Source organism: Pteropus alecto, unplaced genomic scaffold (genome assembly GCF_000325575.1).
Source record: "Pteropus alecto unplaced genomic scaffold, ASM32557v1 scaffold251, whole genome shotgun sequence".
NCBI lineage: Eukaryota > Metazoa > Chordata > Mammalia > Chiroptera > Pteropodidae > Pteropus > Pteropus alecto.
In genome coordinates, this window is record NW_006431048.1 from 2,684,575 (window position 1) to 2,706,147 (window position 21,573).

At 48.5% G+C, this 21,573-nt stretch overlaps 1 protein-coding gene across 1 annotated transcript in view; it reads right to left on the reverse strand.

Annotated features, from left to right (window-relative positions):
- Positions 1-21,573, reverse strand: part of SEMA5B (semaphorin 5B) — a 113,625-nt gene that overhangs the window by 24,670 nt on the left and 67,382 nt on the right. Inside the window, exons 2-4 of the mRNA XM_025052168.1 lie at positions 13,558-13,766; positions 8,344-8,443; positions 3,713-3,758 (exon numbers count right to left, since the gene is read on the reverse strand). Of these exons, the coding sequence (XP_024907936.1) occupies positions 3,713-3,758; positions 8,344-8,443; positions 13,558-13,711 (300 nt within the window). The 5' untranslated portion in view covers positions 13,712-13,766. The remainder of the gene's footprint in view (positions 1-3,712; positions 3,759-8,343; positions 8,444-13,557; positions 13,767-21,573) is intronic.

Here is a 21,573-nt window from a genome sequence, read left to right on the forward strand (position 1 = left end):
GTTGACCACTTGCCACCTTTTCTTTCCCAAAACCAGTTTATTCAGTTACGTTGATAAATAAACATCACAGGTGAGCTGATTTGATTTCCCCTCCCCATTCGTGTGTGTGTGTGTGTGTGTGTGTGTACACATCCTACCCCACCCACACCCCAACCCCAACCCAGTGCTGCTACCTGCAATTCCTTTCCCTTAGGGGCTTCAAGAACTGAGGAGGCTGGGTATTTTGATTTTCCATAAGGATCATAGTTTACATAAATTATTTAATAAGGGTTAGGTACTTAGAAGTCCTTTTAATGGATATAGGTTTTCATAACTGTTTGCATTTAGATTTTTCTTTGAGAGATGTTAATTATTTAAACTATCAATAAAGCACTGAGTTTTTAAGTTTAGTTAAATCATACCCTGGGGCCATGTGGGAGGATCAGTGGAACATCAGCCAGCTGTAATGGAGAGTGACACTGAGCCTGCCCCCAGGCAGTGTGGAGAGTAAAGGCAGCTGAGCTGGGGTGGTGGTGGTGGGGGGGATGGTCCTCCATTGGCAAACTGGTGCAGCTCATTTAAACTCCATTTGCTACTCCGTTTGCTATGAGCCACTTGTGATAGCAGATGTTGAAGACTGAAAGGACCCGAAGCCCCAGATAGAGCAATTGCTAAATGAAGTTGGGCTTTTACCGTCAAAAGTGAGGACATTCTCACCAGGCCTGACAACAGACTAGGGGACCAGAGGCTGAGGTCTGCCACCAGCCTAGTCGAGGGAATGCTGGACAGCCTACTTCAACTTCTCTCTCAGTCTTTCCCCTCTGTGGCCAGATGGTACCTACTTTGGTGTGGATGTGGACATGCAATGTATTTCTCTCCTTAGTTCTGTTACAAAGAATTCAGTCTGAACTCCAGAGGTCAGGCCCCAGAGAGATACCCTGGGAGAGTCAAACCAATTCCTGGTGCACTGTGGCTGGTTTGCAGAGCCCTTCAGAGAACCCCTTGAAGTGGAGCCCCTGCCCCAAGTTATGGGGCTCACATAAGATACCTTCCCATGGCTGAAACCAGATCAGCATGGAGCTGGATGAACCGAACACACCAGGCCTCTCATCAAGCTGATGAGTCTTATCATCTGATAAGCACCTGTGGGCCAACTGTCAAGGACGCCAATTGGGCAGCATCTGTAGAAAAGGCCCTCTTGACAATCAAGAGCAGAGGTTCCTAAATTTGGGTGCACGCTGGAAACCACCAGGGAGCTTTTAAAAATCCCAGTGCCCAGCTGGACCAGAGACCAATTAAGTCAGAATCTCTGAAGGTGGGACCTAGGCATCAGTGTTTTTCAAAGGTCCCCTGATGATCCTAGTAGGCAGCCAAGGGAGAAGCACTTTCTAGAATCGGGCTAACTCGATTCCCATCCTGATCTGTGCTACCCAACTATGCAAGCCAGAAACCTGGATCACACTATTGTGCCTAAACCCTCCAGAGCTGCCAGCCTCCCCAACTCCAGGGGTCATTTTCATGCAGAAGAGAGTGTGCTTGGTGCTCCATGGAGCTGTGTTGTACAGTGACCCTGTGTGATTCTGCCACCTGAAGACCTCTTCCTCTCTTTTCTCTCCATCCCCAGACCACTGCCTTAGTTCAAGTCTCGCCATCACTAGCCTAGATATTACAGTTGTCTCCTAACTGGCTTCTCCAACAATCCATTCTCTGCACTGGGCAAGGTGATCTAAACACCAAATCTGTTCATGCCACTTCCCTGCTTAAAACCCTTTAAGGAGCCCCCACAGCCTTCAGAATAAAACATGGAGCCCTCTGTCAGCAAGAAGACCCTCTACAACGTGGCCTCTCTCTCTCCTTCGCCTCGTCTCTCACCCTCATCCCACTCACACCTCGTTTCCTCTACACTGGGCCGCTTGGTGCTCCATGCTATTTTACACATCTGTGTCTCTACCTTACCTGCCTGGCCAACCCCCAACCTTTAAGCTCAAGCCCAAGGACTTCTGGGAAGCTTTGCAGACCGTGCTGAGCCTAATGTGCTTCTGGGTCTGCATGCATGTTTCCCATAGCACTGCCATTATTTCTGCTTCTGTCTTGCTATCCCTTTTTGGACCCTTTGCTGCTCCCAGAAGGCCTTCTTTAGCAGACCACGGGAACCTAATAAAAAGCCAGCTGCTTGAGCTCAGGACAGAATCCCTGGATCCACTTTCTCCCACCCACTTTGAATCGCCTCTGCACACGCTTTCCCAGACAGACCCTGATCTGCTGGGTTTGGCTTCTTGGTTTCATTTCTATAGTCTCTGAACAGGCTGTTTGTGACCGAACTGGCAGGCCATCAGATTTCCTCTGGGGATTTCCTCTGCCTTGCTCTAGCCCAGGCCCCAGGAACATACCACACGGGTCCCGTCCAGAAAAGGAAATCATTTGCGATCTCTTATGTGCTTATTCCTTGAAGCAAAGGACAGAGCCTGATTCACTTTTGGATCTCAGACGCCTCGTGCCATGCCTGGGACTGGACCTGGGCTTTAGCAGGTATTCAGCAAATGTTTATTAGGGGCTGGTTGAATGTATGAATGGGTGGCTGGCCGGTAAGTGTATGGACAGAGGGATAGACAGACTGATAAATGAATGAATCACATTTTCTTTCAATTTATTCTAGTTCTTTCCGATGGGCACACTTTTTCTGCTCCCTTGAACCTCCCCTCTGGAAACTGGCTGCAATGGGCCCTGGGGTATAGACCCAGGTGAGACTAGAAGGAACCAGACTAGAATGGCACCCCAGCTTTCCCAACTACCCTTCACAGTGAAAGCCTGTGCCGAATAACCCAGCATCTGACTAACTCCTTGTATGGTTCTCTAGTTAGTTATACGTATCACTCATCATCTCTTCCTGGCTACACTGTGAGCCTTGCAGGTTGAACATTCTGCTTGTGTTATCGCCCCTCTGCCCCCAGTTCAGTTCAGATACACAATGAGTGCTCAATGAACGCCTGATCACTGGGAGACCAACAAGCCTCCCAGACATGAGGACTGAGGCTCTGCCCTCACTGAAGAAGAAAAGATGGCCTTCCTTTCTATGGACTGTTCAGCCTCTGCAGAGATGGTTTAGCATCTGTTTCTCAATCTGGGATAAACGTTCTGGATCAAAGAGTCCCATTAGAATGCCTCCCAGAGCATTTAGGGAATCATGCTTGGTGAGTCTCTCTGGCAGCAGATACATCAATCACAGCTCAGTGAAAATGCTGAGTTAGAAGGGGATCACTCAGCCAGGCTAGGAAAGCAATAGGGACACCCTATCATCCCTTAAGGCCCGAACTCAGAGACCTTCCTATTGACTGAGGTTCTGGTCTCAGAATGACCAGCCACTCTAGTTTGCCCAGTACTGTCCCAGTTTTAGCACTGGAAGTCCTGCATCCTGAGACCCCTCAGGCCTAGGCAGACAGGGACAACTGGTCGCACTAACTCTGGCGCTCTTTTCCTCTCTTCCTTGGCAGCTCTTTTGCATAATGTGGGAGCCCTGTATGTGCCTCCATGTTGATGTGGCCACACTCCCACTTCCAAGTGTCTTCCCACCGGTAACCTCAATAACCAGTGAGGGTCCACGGCCTCTGAAAAGAGGCTGGGGCTCCTGTTTTCAACTCTAGGGAGTGAATTCCAGATCTTGCTCCTTATGCTGCCCTGGCTACGTAATTTCCCCAAATACCAGGGAAATTACTGGGAAGGGAAACAAATGTACCTGAAGGAGGGAGACATTGGCAAGGCTGAGTCGGAAGAGGTAGTTCCTGTGAAAACAAAAATGGAAGTCATAAGTCAAGCCGGTTCTGCAGGCAGTTCCCCAGGAAGCAGTTTCTTGGCTCCTGCCTCACGGGGTGCCAGGACCGAGTGCCGACTGCAGCGTGCCTACAGTGGGTTGACCCCCAGGGAGAGCTTTACCTCTGTTAGCTCACTTAATCTTCACAGCAACCCCAGAAGTAGAGAGAGAAAACTCCATTGTGCAGATAAGGAAACAGTTTGGGTAAATGGCCCAAGTCACAGAGATACTAAGTGAAAGAGTTAAAACCCAGAGAGTGTAAGTGGAGGGATTAAAACCCAGACTTGTCTACTCCTGTAGCCCACACTGTCTCTGCTTCCTGGCCATCCTGGCAGGCCCAGGGAGGAACCCCCACCACCTTTTCTAACCGTGGAAACTGTTTCTGTGAAACTTAAAGTCTCTTGGAGCTCTTGCAGAAACCCAGACAGGCCATCTTCCTCCTGCCCTCACCCACCTTCCTGACCCATTCCCTTCCTCATAAAGGCCAGCCATCTCTTGGCCCCATGCTGTGGGCCCCTGAAGTCCTGTGTGCTTCCTTAAGTCCTTCATTCCTACCTATAGTCAGTGACTCTGGATACCTGTCCACCTCCCTGGACCACGCGTCTTCTCTTGCCCAAATTGACCCCTCTGCCACCTCGCGATTCCTCTTCCCCAGAGCCCAGCCAGTACAGGGCTGCCAGACTCAAATTCCTCAAGTACCGTTTTCATCATATCAGCCTGTTGCTCAGAAATCTTAAATAAGGAAACTTATGTCCACACAAAAACCTGCATATGGATGTTTATAGCAGCTTTATTCAGTAATTGCCAAAACTTGGAAGCAGCCAAGATGTCCTTCCGTAGGTGACTAGATAAATAAACTGTGGTCCATCCAGACAATGGAACATTATTGAGTGTTAAAAGGAAATGAGCTGTCAAGCCATGACATTAGAGGGATCTTAAATGCATATTACTCAGAAAAAGAAGGCAATCTGAAAGGGCTACATATTGTATGATTCCAACTATATGATATTCTGGAAAAGACAAAACTATGGAGACAGTTAAACTGGAGCGGTAGTTGCCAGGGGTTGGTGGTAGGAGGGAATGGATGAAAAGGCAGAACACAGAGGATTTTCAAGGCAGTGAAAATACTCTGTATGATGCCATAATAAGGGGTACATGTCATTATAAATTTGTCCAAACCCATAGGATGCACACCACCAAGAGCGAACCATAACGAAAGTTATGGACTTTGGGTGATGATGACGTGTCAGAGCAGGTTCATCAATTGTAATAAATGCACCACTCTGGTGGGGGATGTTAACGGTGGGGTAGACGACACGTGTGGGGTGGCAGGTATATGGGAATTCTCTGTACCTTCCCATCAGTTTCGCTGTGAACCTAAAACCGCTCTAAACAAATAAAGTCTGAATTTTAAAAACCCTTAAATAATAACGACAATACTCTCACCACTACTACTACTATCAGTCGCTTGTTGAGCACTCACAGTGGCGGGCACTGCTGGAATTGCTTTGCCTGGACTCTGGAGCCACAAGGCCACTATGCTGGGACTCGAGGGTGGCAGAACCACCAGTCAGAGTGCCACACGAAAGTGACTGCAGGATCACAGAGTAGACCTTGTGACTCTCCCAGAGAAGGGAGAATGAATTCCAGTTCAGCCATTTGCTAGGGGCCTTCTGAGCAGCTCCGAGTCTCCATCTATAAAGTGGATGTGCCTGTCTTTCTTATTTCCCAGGGCCGTGGAGACAGGGGAATAATGTGATGCATGTTAAAATGCTTCATTAATGCCAAGCAGATGTAAAATTTGGGTTTTCCCAAAGAGTTTTCTTTCCTTCTTACATCTTCCTTGGGTCATTCCTCTACTCATTCCTGAAGTTTTCAGGAATAATTGCTTTAGAAAGTTCTGGCCTACCTCAGCTGTGCTGAGAAGAGAAACGAGGGGAAAGGTTGTGGAATGGGCCAGAAGAAGAAGGAGGGGCCCTGCTGAATGAATCCAGGGGCCTGAAGGAGACATCTCAGGCTGGAGACTCCTATTCTCCAGCTCGGGCTCCAGGCCCAGGCCCCACTCAGCTTCTTTGCTCTCCTGGTGGACCTCACGGAATGACCTTGGCTCCAGGCTTCTGCTGTCCCTCCCCAGACTCTTGCTCCGAAGAGCTTCCCTACCCCCACCTTCCTGGCCAAGAGACAGATGGGATCCCGCTGATGGCTCTGCCCCAGCTGTCTGCTCAGGTAACACAAGCATCTGCTCACAGCTTTAAAAAATTAGGGGAAACATTGCATCACTTTATTCATTTTTATCCCATCAAAAATCATTCATCACAACATCTCAGTCTGCTCTTCTGGGAGATGATAACAGAGAAAAATCTCTGTAGCCTGAACCGCCCTAATCCCTTATGGAACAAGGCGGGGTACAAAGGAATAAAAAAATGTCCCCTGTCCTGAATTCCAGAGGCCCAGGAGGTCAGAAAAAAAGGGGAAAATCTGGCCGGCAGAAGAGAAGGAGGAAAGAAAGTGACCTAGAGAAGAAAAGAGAGAAAAAATTGAGGACCCACTTCATTTGCTCCAAGAGGTGCAAGGGGCCAAGTCCAGGACTGATTTCCCCCCTGTTCCCTGGGGGCATAGCCAGGATTAAGTACCCAGCAAAAGATGTGTCTCTACCTGTGTGGGGGAAGCCCCAGAATGGGTCAGAAAGAGCAGTGTGACCACAGGCAGAAAATCTCCCCTTCCGGGTATCAGTTTCCTTGTCCATACAATGGACTCACAGAACCCAGTTTCTGGAGGTTTTTGTGAAGATTAGATGATTTGTTACCTGCCTGATTGACTACATGTTTTAGATGCTTTGCTACATACAGGGTACATAAAACGGTGCCTGGCACATGGCAAACGCAGAATGAATGGCAGCTTTTGAAATGCTTCCACAAGTTCAGAAGGAGGCATCAGGATTTTTAAAACAACATGCGCAAAGCAGGTGGAATCTGAATAAGGGAGAAGGATCTTACCAATATTAGCTTCCTGATTGTAATTTTGTACTATTGTTATGCAAGATGTTATCATTGGGGGAACCTGGGTCGAGGGTATATGGATTGGATCTCACTGTATTATTTCTTACAACTACATGTAAATCTATGATTATTTCAAAATACAAAGTAAAACACTTCGTCTCTTAGCTGGAAAAATTAAGTCCATATTCTTGCCGACCTTCATATGTACAAGTTACCTCTGGGAGGACACACAAACTCGTCACACGGCGAGCCTCCAAGGAAGGGTCTTGCTTCGAGTGTGAAGCGGTGGCCCTGCTTTTCACTGTATACCTTCTGAGTGTTATACCATAACACATATAACTAGTTAATATAAAAATTAAAAAAGTAATAAAATGCTTTCAGTCCAGCTTCGTCATAGCCTTGTGAGGTTTGTAGCCTAGAGACTGTAATCCAGTCCTTACAGATGAGGAAAGTCAAAGATGAAGATCACCTGAGACAAAAATCAAGCTCATCTGGCCCTAGTCCAGAGCTCTGTCCTTGACTTCCCTTCTTTTCATACCACAAATGAGTGGGTAGGGACACTCAGGAAAGCCCAGAGGTCAAGGATGATCAGCTATCTAGTGAAACCGGGAGGTGCCAAATCTAGTGGTCACCCTCCCCCACCCCCAGGCCAGCAGAATCAGAAGCTCTGGGGTTGGGAGCATCTGAAAAACACCACTGCAGTAGGAGGTGATAACATGGACTGGCAGAACAAACTAGTCCTGGGCTTAGGAAACCTGAGTTCTAGTCCTCATACCTGTTGTCATCTTTCTATGTGATCTTGAGATGTTCACCTTCCCCTATCCAGCCCTCTGCCTCCATGTTTAAATTAAGGCAGTTGGATCAGACCAGCGATTCTCAAACCTAAGACTCACCTGGAGGGGCTGCTGAAATGCAGCTTGCTGGGCCCACCCCGAGCTTCTGATTCAGCAGGTCTGGGATGGAGCTCAAAGACTTGCATTTCTAACAAGTTTCCAGGTGCTGCTGGTGCTGCTGGTCCAGGGACCATTCTTTGAGACCCACTGAAGTCAACCATCTCTAAACTCCCTTCCCTACCAGAGCTGATGGTCTATGATTTTGTGAGAATTATCTCCTCCTACTCCACCCCATAAAGTCCCCACAAGTCCTCCCTAGAACATATTATCCTTTGGATGCCAGACTTGGACAGTGGGGCTAAAAGAGGTCAGGTAACAAACAAGGAAGTGAGGTCCTGCAAAGAAGCCCATCGCCTGCATCCGGTTGCAGCTGCAGGTGGCCAGATGGCCAGTAGGGGGCTCCTGAGCACCTTTCCTACACAGAGCTCCCAGGGAGGATGCCAGATAGGTACTGGCTTGCTGAGATCCAGAGGTCCGGAGGTCCGGAGGTCCGGAGGTCTAGAATATCTGTGGGGAACAGGCATTCAGATACAGAGAAGGCCTGGCAGGGAGGAACAGGGGCCCAGGTTGTGAGAATGCCCACAGTAGCCACATCTCAGATAATATTCTGCACTCCATTCTAGGCACCTGCACTTCTGGCCCAGACCCGCCTGTGCCTCATTACCTGGCTCCCACGATGAGCTGGTTCCTGGAGGGATCCAGAGCGAGCTGGGAGAAATCTCGGGCTCCAGGATAGGTGAAGTTAGAGACCCAGGGCTTCAGGTCTGGAGGAGGGAGAGGCAGACATCCAGTTACTGTTGAACCAGGAGCTCCCTGCTGCACCACCAGCATGGGGCAGGAGAATGGAAGGGCTGCAGTTAGGGTGAAGTCAGGGTGCAGTGAGACCTGTGGGCAGCCAACTAGGGGGTGTTGTCACTGTTCTTGCTGTGCTCCCTACCTCAGAGAGGGGCCATACGTGCTCCCAGCTGCTCCGAGGGAGACCTGTAATCACCCTTGGCTCCCTCAGCCCCTCACCGGCTGCATCAAACACACTGGCAAATCCTGTCTGCTCTGCAACCGTCTCTGAAATCCATCCATCTTGCCCTCTACACCCCATCGCCCGCCCATCCAAGCCACCAGCATCTCTTGCCTGGAATGGTGCCAACAGCCCCCTAACTGGCCTGGCTTCCACTCCTGCCCCTCCAGTTCATTTCCCACAAGGCAACCAGAGTGATCTTTCTAAAATGCAAACCTGTTTATGTTACTCTCCAGCTTAGAGCTTTTTAAAAGGAAATGTCTTAACTCCTGCGAAGGCCTTCGGGTTGCGACCCAACTGTCCTCCCAAGTCATATGCCTGGAACATTAATTACTTAGTGACCCATAGAAAGAATGATGCTTCAACTTTTACATCCCCCTGAGACTCTCCACCCTGGCCCCACTAAACTAGACCACTGTGCACTTCTCCAGATCTATTCTACAAGAGCCTGCAAACTTTTACACTTCTGTTCTCCCTCAGTGGAAGTTCCTGTTCACCCCATCCCCACCCTGCCTCCTCTAGGAAGCCTTCCCTGACTTCCCAAGCCAGGGGGAAGGGCTCCCACAGACATCTGCCCTACTGCCATAAAAGCCCCCATCACACTGGGTGTCTATACTAGTGGTTTGCCCTGGGGGCCAGGGAAGATCTTGCTTCTTGGATCTCCGGGCCTGGCCCAGCACCTGGAAGTATTTGAATGAATATAGAACCCTCATCCCCCTTCTGTACAGAAAGAACCAGGTTATCAGACAAGGCTCCAGGGAGGGTGAGTGGTCAGTGTCTCTCCCTGTCTGCAAGGAAGGATCTTCCCAGCCAAGGCCAAAGCCTCTCATGGGCATTGGGTGGGCAGAGAGGAGAGCTCGCAGCCCTCTGGATGGGTCAGCAGTGGTCTGGGGAGAATATGCCTGGGGAACAGTACCCAGCCCACTTTCCTTTTTCTCTCCCTCTGGAGACCCACTCCCTGCATCTTGATGCACAGCCCTTTAATGGCTCTCTCTCACAGATGGCTCATGGATGGGAGGGAACTGACCAGTAATGAAAGAGCCTCAGGTAGAGGAATATCCATGCTAATGGGGGTGAAGATGAGGGGGACTGTGAGGCCCTGTGCCTTTCTGCATAGTGCATTAGCAACTGACTCACAGAAAGGCCCAGAGGAGTGTGTGTGTGTGTGTATGTGTGTGTGTGTGTGTGTGTAATCCAAAGGAAATAAATCATTGCTCATTATCCCTCTACTGCAGAGTAAAAGCACCCCTTCATTTCTGCACGACAGGCAAACACTTAATCGCTCGCTAGAGAACTGGAGGTTTTGTGAGTTGGATGGTTTTCAGAAAACTGTAATATGCACAATTAAAAAGAAAAAGAAGAAAGAAATTCTGCAGCAAAATGAAGCGAACCCCTTGGGGGTGCCTCTGCCCCCAGCAGGTGACTATGGGTTGGCAACAATTGTCACGTAGTTGCAATGACATTTGGGCAATACCAGTATAAGGAGTAGATCTGGAGTCAGGTAGCCTGGGTTATTAGCTGACCTCAGAGCCACCCTCAGAAATCCTGGTAGGATATTATACAACCTTAGAAACTAAGCCAGCCAAAGGTCCTCTTCCTCCAGGAAGCTTTCTTGGGTTATGACCTCTCCAACTGATGTTTTGTTCCACATTCTCTCTACCCCTTCTGTTCCATTCACATTGTATATTGTTGTCACTCCACATGTGTGCAAGTGTATTTTCTGTGGGGGGCGGAGAGGGAATGTGAGGGGCTTGCTTGTCCCCATTAGACTGTGTGCTCCCCAACAGTAGCAACGGCGTCACACTTTAATTCCCTTCTTCCCTTCCAACAGAGGTATTCCAGATGTGGGCAGCCGAACAGGGGAAGAGGTGACTGGTCTGCGGCTAACCAGGAGAACTCCGTCTGGGGGACTTCTCAGCTCCGTCTTCACTCAGGCCCTTCTTCGGGGAGGAGGGGAGAAGGAGAGGGAACAGGAGCTGGGATGACAGTAGGGAGGTGGGGGTGGGGGAGTGGAGGGTAGCGGCCCCTTCCGGTTTCTGTCCCTCTCCCCTACCGTGGAAGGGACCAACGTGGGCAAAAGGGAAAGGGAGAGAAGGGAGAGATGTGCAGCCCAGTGATCCTGAGGGAACTGTCTTGGGAAGGGAGCCAGCTTCCTCTGATTAAATAGGCAAAGAGGACCAGAGGGAAGGCTGTCTTTAAAACACCAAGCACGTTCTGAGCTCCGTGTGCAGCGAAGGCTTTGGACGGCATCTTTAAGAGAAAAATGACATTCTCCATGACGCGGCTGTGATTTTAATTATGTATAGTCGATTCAATTACCCACTTTGTGGATTAACCACTGTCAGTATTAACTCCATATTTCCAGGTGTCTACCTGCTGCCTAGAAAGGCCATGCTGTGGCGAAAGGAATAACGTGCAGGCCAAAGAGAAACACAGGAGGATCCCACTGAAAAGAAACCCCTAGCAGAAAATTTAACCTTACGAAACAGGAAAATGTCAGATTCTGCAACTGGCGGCTCCTCTAGGATACTTAGATCAGTCAGATGTTGGGGGAGACAAAAACTCATAGCTACAGGGTTGTAAACCTACAGATCGGTCAGAAATAAGGTGTAACACATGAGGGGAACCTAGAAGGTAGGGAGTGGTGCTGGGCTGGATTATGGCAACTTCTCCGGAACACAGAACATAGTCAATCGTCCAAAATGAATAGAGTCCCTAGTGTGTGCTCAGTGGCACTAAAGGGTGTGGAGAGACCAGGGAACTGGTCCTGGTCCAGGACCAACTGTGCTGGGGGCCAAAGGGAGCGACTTTTAAGGAACAATAAGAGATACTCAAGTACTCAAAAGAAACTTATTCACCTCTGAGCCCCCGCAGTGTCCAGCTTCGTGCTTGGCGTCAAGCAGGGCCCAATAAAAATTTGGCAAATGAATAAGAAAACCCAGGGCATCAGAATGGGGAAGGAGGTGAGTTGCTGGAGGCCAGGAGGCTGGGCAGGAAAGTCAGAGATGACGCCACTCTCCAGGGCAGTCAGTCTAGGATGACCGACCATCTCCGCTTGCCCAGGACTACAGGTATTCCTTGGCGACCTTATGTCAATCACCTATGTTAACCTGAGCCTCATTTCTTCATTCTGAAGGGTGGTGGGTGGCAAGTCAGTTTCATTCAAGTAATTTACATGTGAAGATCAAAAATAATGTCAAGAAAGCTAGGCACCCAAGGAACACATCTCCTACATCTCCGCCCATTGACCCGCCTCCCAATTTACACCGATATGGACCAGCCTGACAGGAGAACAGATTCCCCAGTTCTCCTTCCATCGTCCTTGTCCCCAGAATCAGCCAGGCCAATAATGTTTTGGGCAAATCCCATGAAATATTTCATTAGGAGCTGCCACAGTGGCCCCCGATGTAAGGATAGCCCTCGGCACTCAAAACCCAGCTCCTCTGTCCCCTGCTTGGTCCTTCCCTTCAGTGACAACCACCATCGGCACCTAAGGAGCCATCAGGAGTCTGAGGGTGTACACCACACGTTTTGTAGGCTTAAAGACATTGCTAATTTACTTTAATCCACTTAAGCCTTCAAAGACTGACTTTCAGCTGAAACAAATCAGCACAGAGAAAACAGGTAGAAACCCTCCCCTCTGAGACAGGAGACAGGAGACAGCCCACAGCTGGGAATTTCACACTTCTAAACACCCTAAGTCGCCTACCTCACAGCCCCCAACTCCTATTCATACCAGCTCCCCTTGGCCCCCAAATCTCATGCCAGCTTCAAACTCATGGATTTATTTTCCCACTCTGGTTTCCGTCTTGACCCTCTTGACAGTCTGTGGGAATCCCAGAGGACAGAATGGACAGCCTCCTGCCTAGGACACCTGATCAGTCTGTCATGGGGAGTGAGTCAGGAGGCTCTGACGCATTTCTCCAACCTCAGCCCCACCCCCATTTGTAAAAGAAGGTGATAGCTTTGTCCTGTCTCTCCCCCCAGGGTTATTATGAAAGGGAAATAGGACAGATGTTTATCAAACTCAAGAACCTGGGGACCCCTGAGACTACATTTGTAAATGCCAGTGTGAGCTGCCACATAGGCAATGGATCCTGAAGTGTTGATGTGATCGTAACATCATCAGGGACCCCCAGACGGGCTAACAGATCATGGGAGAACATCCAGGAAGTTCCAGTATTTGTGTTTTGTTTTCCTTTTAGATTATCATCAAATGCATTTAATAATTTTAGAAATTCTTATTAAGAACTTATGGGCCCTTCAGAATATGTCCAGTAATTCACAAATCCCAGTTTGGGAAACACTTTAGTAAGACACTCTTCTGACCTCCCTTGACAGACAGAAGGAGTTATTAGTTATCAGGGTCCCTTTCCCTGGGGGCTACCAAGACCCCCAAAACAGGCATCCCTACAGCCGTCTTAGAGCAGAAGGAATATTTCCAGAGATCACTAGGCACTTCTAACAAGTGAGTCATCTTCATTCTTCCCCCCAATTGGAAGCCAACAAATAGAGCTCATGCTTCCAGAAGAGCTAGAGCTGAGACAACCAATTTACCCTTGGCCAGCCCACCCAGGGCGTCCACATCTGATTCTCTAGCAAAGGAATCCCAAAGAAAGACCCTTCCTCCCCAAGTAAACACGGACAAAGGATCTAGATGCACTGTCTGGAAACTAAAATCAGACCCCTCCAGCCCACGGCTGCCGTCTGTCTGAGATCTATCCCCAGAACAAGAGTCTCTGTACCTTACAGGAAATGATCATCCCAGGACTGCCAACAGCCAAAGGAACCCACCTGCGGTCCTACCTAAGTCCTTCAGTACATGTTCATTGCAAAAAAGACTGAGTGGGAAATGGCTCTCACCTGCAAAGGCCACGGTGGGGTGTTCCCTCAGGGCGCATGGCTGCTGCTCACTGCTGGGTTCACTGGAGACATCCTGGGAGCTGGAGAGGTGGAACACCAGCAGTGCGAGGCTGGGCGGCAACAGGGTGATAGCCAGGGGTCCCAGAACCACCATGGTGGGCCCCTCTGCAGTCCTAGCTCCCAGCTCCAGAGACAGGCTGGGGGAAGACCTGCAACGCAAACACTCAAGCTCACTACGCGCTCCCTCGCCAATGCCCACTTCTCCCAAGTTCCTCTTGGTTGTCGGCGGCCCCATAGGTTAGTTTGTTTAATAAATAAATTTATATTTTATTTATGTTACTTAGGGTTTATTATGCTCTAGTAACACGAAGTTATAGATCATATCTTGAAAGCTAATTTCCCTTGGAATCATTTTCTACACAAAACTGACAAATTACAGAGCTTTTTCTATTAGGGTCCCAAATGGCTTAAAATTAGTTTTAATGATAAAAATGGTATCTTAAGATTTTAATAAATGGACGTAGGATGAGTGAATAGCCATTTCTAAAAAAAAAATAAATTTGGATCCATTACTCACACTTTACAAATTCCAACTAGATAAAAGATTAAATACTGAGAATGAAATCATCAAAATACTAGAAGAAATGTTGGCAGAATTCTTTATAACCTTGGAGTGGAGAACCACGACTCAAAATCTGGAAGCTATTAAAGAAAAGATTGACAAATTTAACTACATAAAAATCACAAACTTCTGCATGCTTCCTTTTCTCTCTCCCTTCCCCCCACCCCCCCAAAATAGCATCAAGCAAAATCAAAAGGCAAATGACAAACTGGGAAAAAATATTTGCAAATCATATTACAGACCAGGGCTTAATATTCCTAATATGTAAGGAACTCCTGGGAATCAAGAAGAAAAAAATCAATAATCCAGTAGAAAAATGGACAAGGAATATAAATGTAAATAGGCTTAAAAACATGAATAGCACTTATTCTCACTTATAATAGGAGCAATGCAAATTAAAATTTAGACTGAGATACCTCTGATCGCCTATCAGTTCAGCAAAATTCCGAGTTAGATAACACGCTCTTGCTGAGGCTGTGGGAAAGAGGGGCACTCTTATATACTGCTGGTGGGTGCACAAAATGGTACAACCTATAGAGGGGAATCTGATATATTTGACAAAACAAGAGGCATTTATCCTTTGACCTAATTTCTGAGAGTCTAGACCAGTGCTGCTCAAAGTACGGTCCACGCACCAGTGTTGATCCACAAAATGTAATGACTCTACGGCAAGATAAATGTAGAGATTTGAGAGTAAATGTTTAAAAACAAATTATAGTAATTTGAGAGTAATTTTTATGTCTATTGGATCTAATAACAAAATATTTGGGCTTGTATTTTGCATAGTGTTTTCACTTCTCTAGTGATTTACGTTTATTAAATTTTGTGTAAGTATCTACCTGCGACAGACTGTAAATTGAAAAGTAAAACTTGCTGCTTCATCTCAGATAATTGAGAAGCAAAAATAGACTTCGGAGGCACCTGCACGTGTGCAAGGTGACTTACGCACGAGATTGTTCCTGTGGCATTCTTTGAAATAACAAAAGACATGAAACAACTGAATATCAATGGAAAACTGCTTAAATAAGCTATGGTATATATTTGTAATGGAATACTATGCAGCTCTAGAAAAGAATAAGGATTTTTCTCTAGATTTTTGATGTGAAGAAATCTCCAGGGATTTTAAGTGAGAAAAGCAAGGTGCAAAACAGTATAATAATAGGTTACTTTTTTGTGTAAAAAGAGAGTAGAAATAAGAATATATACTTATATTTGCCCATCTTAGAATTAACATACACTGGAAAAAATAAACCAAACTGATAAATTAAAAAGTTTGCCTATAATTCACAAAATGATGAGTTAGGCTTCTCAATATATACCTTTTTATATTATTTTCATCTTCGAACATTGAATATGTTTAATATTACCTAGTCCATAAAAATTTTTTAAATCTTATTTAAACTAGTTTTCGTTCCTTAAAACTTCTACTATGGAACAAACCAAAAGTTACCCTGGAGGCCTGACTAGTACCCTCTGAATCAGCTCCCACCTCTCTCCTGCGACCCATCCACTGTGTCACCAAGCCCTGCTGACCCCACTTCCCTCACAGGTCCCTGACCCACCACTGACTGACCTCCTTGGTATCACTTTCCTCATCTGTGAAACGAAAGGCTGAACTGCTCAGGGATTCCAGGGGAGAGAGCAAGTCAGAATCACTTCTACTGGAGGCAGACACCTGGGGCCAGCAAGTAGGTGATCCCAAGGTTGATTCTGCCAGTCCTCCTGAGGACTAGGGGCCCCTGGGCTTCCAATCCTCTCTAAGACTCTTTGCTCCTAAACCCTCCTCTCATCCCTCCCTACTGCCACTACCTTATCTCAGGTCTGGAAAATTACAGTAGGATGATTTACTTCCTGCTCAAGTTTCCTCACTTGTATGTGAATGGGATAACAAAAAAAACCACTCCATTGCTGCAGTGACCACACAGTGTACGTGCCCAGCAGAGTCCCCTTCTTCCTTACCCTGCCCCATGCCACACCCTGTGGGCCAGTAGTCCCTAGAACACCTTTTTGATCCCTTCACCCAAGAGCCTGGCCATCCCTCCACCCAAGAGCCTGGCCATCCCTCTTAGCAGAGATCCTCTGCGAGGGAAGTTTGGCCCAAACTTACTCCCTGGAGAGTTTCACACTGTTGCTCACGTGTAGTTATTCCTCAGTGGTAAGCTGGGTCCTTCCTGCTGCCTGGGGCTTGGCACTGCCATCCTGTCCCTGGTGCCCACCATCTCCTTTCTCTGACACTGATTCCTGGACTCGGGACAGAAGGGAATCAAAGGGCAGGGCCAACCATCTGGAGCCAGTCAACCTGGGTTCAAATCCCAGCTCTTCTCCTTACCAGCTGACTCTGGGAAAAAAACTTAACTTCTGCCTGACTTAGTTTCCCTTGATTGGGAGTGACTGACAATAGCAAAATTAACTCCTTCAGCAGATATAAGTATTAAAGGAGTTACTATCTTTAAAAGGCCTGGAGCAGTGCCTGGCAGACAGTGAGCATCCATTAATGAGAGCTATGTTGGTGCCTTGGGTAGGGGAGGCAGGGCGGTGGGGGGAGGGGCGGAGCGGTGGACTGGGGGATTTCCTTTTGTTGACACCTGTGCTGGATGCTTTCTATTTGCCCCTCCACTCTCTCCCCTGCTCCTGCTCTGTGCCTAGGCTGCATCAGGGACTCCTTCCCTCTGTTTGGCCAAGTGTGTGTGTGTGTGTGTGTGTGTGTGTGTGTGTGTGCACGCGCGTGTGTGTGTGGGGGAGCTGTGAGAAGGCGGGGGAGAGGATCAGGGACTCCTTCCCTCTGTTTGGCCAAGTGTGTGTGTGTGTGTGTGTGTGTGTGTGTGTGTGTGTGCACGCGCGTGTGTGTGGCAGGGCACTGGCAGAAGTCGGGAGAAGGGAGGAGAGAGGAGGCAGCAGAGTGAGCTCCAGTCCTACAGGCTCCTCTGCCTCCAGGTTGCAGCAGCCACCCCCTCTCCCCTTCCCCTCCTCCTTTTCCCCCTTTAGGTCTAGGAGTGCTGCCCGCTCCTCGCCAGCCTCAGTGAGCCCACAGTGAGCAGACCCATATGGTTCCCAAATCCCTTCCCACAGCTTTGTAAATAGTTCCTTTATTAAACTGTCCTCCCATTTCCCAATTTGAGTGTGCCATCTGTTTCCTGGGGGGACCCTGGCTGATATAACACCTAATTGGTGATATTCAACACATACGCAAATATCATCTTTTAGACATGAGCTGGCCTTTTCCTCTACCAGCAACATCTAAAGTGTAGGACGATTGCTCTCCCCTCATTATTCTCAACCCTCTCCCTGCCCCCAATTCCTCAAGGCCTTCTTGCCTCCCCACCCTGGGTCGGTGTGGCCAGATCCTGAGCTTTGGAATCTAAATTAGGAGCGCATATTGGGCCTCTTCTCCTCCCCCAGGCCCCTGGCCTTAAAGCACCTAATTTCCAAAGCAGAAATTCCACTCACTTACGGTTTTTATATAAATTGTTTGCCAAGTCCCTCTAGAGTCAATAATTGCTAGATTAATACCACTTCTTCCACCTGGGCTCCAGCACAACCCCATGTCTGCTGTTTGAGGAGAAGGGAAGGGAACACAGCGCATAAATGAGGGCGGGAGAGGACCGAGGGCAGGACCTGGATTCCATCTCCTCTACTCAGGTGAGGGAGGAGAAAAAGAGGAGGAGAGAGCCAGAGCAGCAGATGGATGAACACTCTACACACGGACCAGTCACCCAGAGACAGACAGGCTGGACACTTATCAGGGAGGAGACAGGTAAAGCCTTTTTTTTCAGATAAACATTCCAAACCTTAGGAGTGCAAGAGTGGGCCAAGGGGCTCACTTCAGGAATCCCACCGGAGCTCACACACAGGCCTGCTTTGCCATCACCTGCAAAGACCTCTTTTGCCCTTGGCAAGGAAGCCAGTAGGCCCGAAGAGGGGTGCAAAGGAGGGACAGAAGGAGAAGCGCAGCGAGGAAAGAAGCTGGAGTGTGGGGTGCTGATGGTCGGGACAGGGCTCAATGAACCAGGGCTTGCGGCTCTGCAAATGCCAGCCGAACAAGGAGTGCCACACTGAAAAAAGAAGCATAGCCAATTCCTACATCGCCAAGACTGTTACAGGGTCTGACTTTTTATGCAGACTTCTAGATAATGGGCAGGGGGTGGTAGAGTGAATCCCCAACTTTCAAGAATTCCCAATCTTTGAAAATTCTCTCCTCTCCATCCATGGGTCAAAGGGGTAGGCCTCCAGCAGCCTCATATATACATCTTATTCCCACTCCATCGTAGCTGCTTGCACCAAAGATAGTCATGTGGTCAAAACAGACCAATCAGATGTTCTCCTGTGGCAGTTTGGGTCTGTAACATCTCTTTCCCCTCCCCGCTGGGTCAGGTCAGTCTTTGTAGAGGACTTGGAATTTGCAGTGTGGGCCCCGGTGGGGTGGCCATCTTCTACCTATCTCTTCGGCTGAGGAGAGGAGCAGAGATGATCTGAAGATAGAAATCAGCAACGAGAGAGAACAGAAACTCTCTCGGATGCTGACAGCCTTCCAGTTCCCAGGTTCAGCCTTTTCCTGAGGGCTGACTATATTCTACTTCCATGAGCCTCCCCCTCCTGGATCCTTGAAATACTATTGCCCATTTTCGCTTAAGCCAGTCAGAGTTGTGTCAGACCAGGAGTGGCCTACATAGGATTGCCTGTTCATGTCCATTTCTACTTTTCTTCTTCCTGAAGGAGCCTCTGCATCAGTGTGGGATGGAGGACAATGTGCCCTGCTCAAAGCGTTCCTTGCCTTGCGGAAAGGGGTGGCCTGTGAGAGGCACGAGGAAGTCATCAATGGAGCTTGTGGAGAAGCACTCTAAAAGGGTTTTTCTTTTCCCGCCTGGCCTACAGATAAGATGGATGGTGCTACATTAACCTCCATGGCCTTAAGTGACCGTTAGCCGAGCAATAAGGATTGGGGTGCAGAAAGATAGGTGGAACCTGGGATGTTGAGGACAGAACCCGCCCTGGTCTGCCTACCTCCAGACTTCTTTCCCATGTTTGACCATCCCAGTTCTGTGCCTGTTTCCTTGTCTGTAAAATGAGGAGAATAATAACACCTACCTCACGGAGTTATTGCAAAGATTACATGAGTGACTTTGCCTAACAGGCTTACACTAGCACCTGCCACAAAGTAGGCACTGTATAAGGGCTGCCTATTTATTGTTATTATTATTGAATAATTCACTCCTAATTTGTTTAAGCTCTTGTTTTTCGAGTCTCAGTTATCATTAGCCAAGTACCATTCCTGTCTTATATAGTTTGATTTGTTATACTTAAAACAAATACGCCTACGACAAACAGAAATTTTTATTTCTAATATGTTTGTCTGATCTGATGTTAAAATAACCCTAGAATTTCTCCACTGGCAGTGAATAGCAGAGGCAGCAGAGCTTCCTGAGGGGTTGTGGGGGACCATGGAAAATACTGAGCTTGGGAGGTTGCCAGACCTGGGTGTAGAATGTCTGGTACAGACTAGGCCCTTCATGAAGTCCATCTGTATACATATATTCATATACATAAAATATTCAACTAGTTACCCAAGTGTCTGACCCAGGTTCATTGTTCATTCCTTTATACAAAACTTCACTGAGCATTTACTGAATACCTACTATGTACTGGGTCCTGTACAGATAGGGGACGTGAGGGAGGGGAGATGCCCACGTGACAAAAGAATGGCCCCTGCCTTCAAGGAGCTTACAGTTAATTGGGGAGATGTTTCTCCAAGAAACAATATATCACAAGGCAGAGCCAGTGACCGACTGGGGCCTGGGATTTGGACGGGTAAGGGGGTACAGAAAGCCTGTATTTTGCCCTGTCTCAAGGCTGCTTGCGACTGGCACTGTGGCAGGGTGCTTGCTCTAGGAGTTGGGGGAAGGGAGGCTCAGTATCAGCTGACTCCTGCTATTTCGGGAAACCTCCAGTGATAAGGAAAGCATTTTCCCAAATCATCAGCCAGAGCTTCTATTGCCTTCTCTCCCGCTGCTGCCCCAATTCCCTATGGTCCTCGATACGGGGTCAGTCTAATGGTGCCTGGAGGCGTGTGAATGCATGTGCATGTATGTGCAAGAGAATGCACGCCCACGCAGGCACCCCCTTGAGGACGCCTCGCCTTCTATGGGACTTCTCCAGGGCTCACTTTCCCAGCATAGATAGTGGGAGAAGGATTAGCTGAAACTGCAGGAGGGGATGAAATTGCTGAGTGAGAGAGAAGGGCGGGGGGCCAAGACCAGAGCTGTTGGAAGGCCCACAGTTATAGAGGGAACTTTGCTCTTCTCGCTGGGTTAAAAATGAGGGGGATAGGGGCAGTAGTGAGGAGAGAAAGACAGCGTACTCTGAATCCCCCAGAGCCCAAACTGGCCACCCAACAGGCTCCCCCTGCATAACCGTGCCCTCCCTTGCTTGCCAGTGAGCCCACTGCCCAGACCTTCCTATGGTGGGGAGTGGCTGAACTGCCACACTGAGGACCACCAAATCCTTTATTCTCCACTCAGCATGAGGATGAATAAGAGGGTCCCAGCCCTCCTGCCAGTTCCAGTCCTACAAAGGAGATGGAAGCATGGGTAGATGAGGCAGCAAATTGTGAGGGGGTCTGAAGAGAGGGAAGGGAAGTGAGAGGAAATGTCAGGAAGACTGACTTCTACGATGCCTCAGGTAGAAGATAAAACAGATAAAGCGCAAATAGGGCCTGAAGGAAAGAAGAGGAAACTTCCTCAGCCATCAGGGCCAGAACACTCCAGACGGAGGGAACGGCAAATGGCACTGGCAAAGCCCTGGCCCTGGCCCGTCCTCACATAACCCAGCGAGGGAGAAGGAGAGAAAGATGAGTCTGGGAAGGACGACTGAGGCCACATCATGGGAGACTTAACTGCAAACCTAAAGCATCAGGAGGTTTTCTTCTGCTGAAAAAAAGGACCTGTTGATGGTTCGAGGCAGTGGAAGGATGTGACGGGATCTGTGCTTGGGGAAGTTAGGTGGAAGCGTGCGGCGGGAGGGATGGGTGAGAGCAGGACACCTGTCTGCAGGGCAACTCTGAGAACTGGAATTGGGTGCCTCTTCCTCCAAGAGAACCCAGCCTCACACCCAGAGCACCACCTGCACCCCATGGAGGACACACCGGCCCAACTGCAGGGGGTGGCCCTGGATAGAAGCACCAATAGACTGGAGGACCAGGTAGGAGAGCTGAACCAAGGCAGCAATACAGACTCCTCAAATTACTTCTTCAAGGGGGTCCCCTCTAGAGCAACCAGGGTCCTCTTTGCTTCTGATTGACAAAAAGGGTGTAATCAGAAAGGAAAAGACCACCTACTACCCTAAAAGATGAGGACTGGAATAAACACAGCTGCTGTGTATTAAGAATGTGCCAGGCCCTG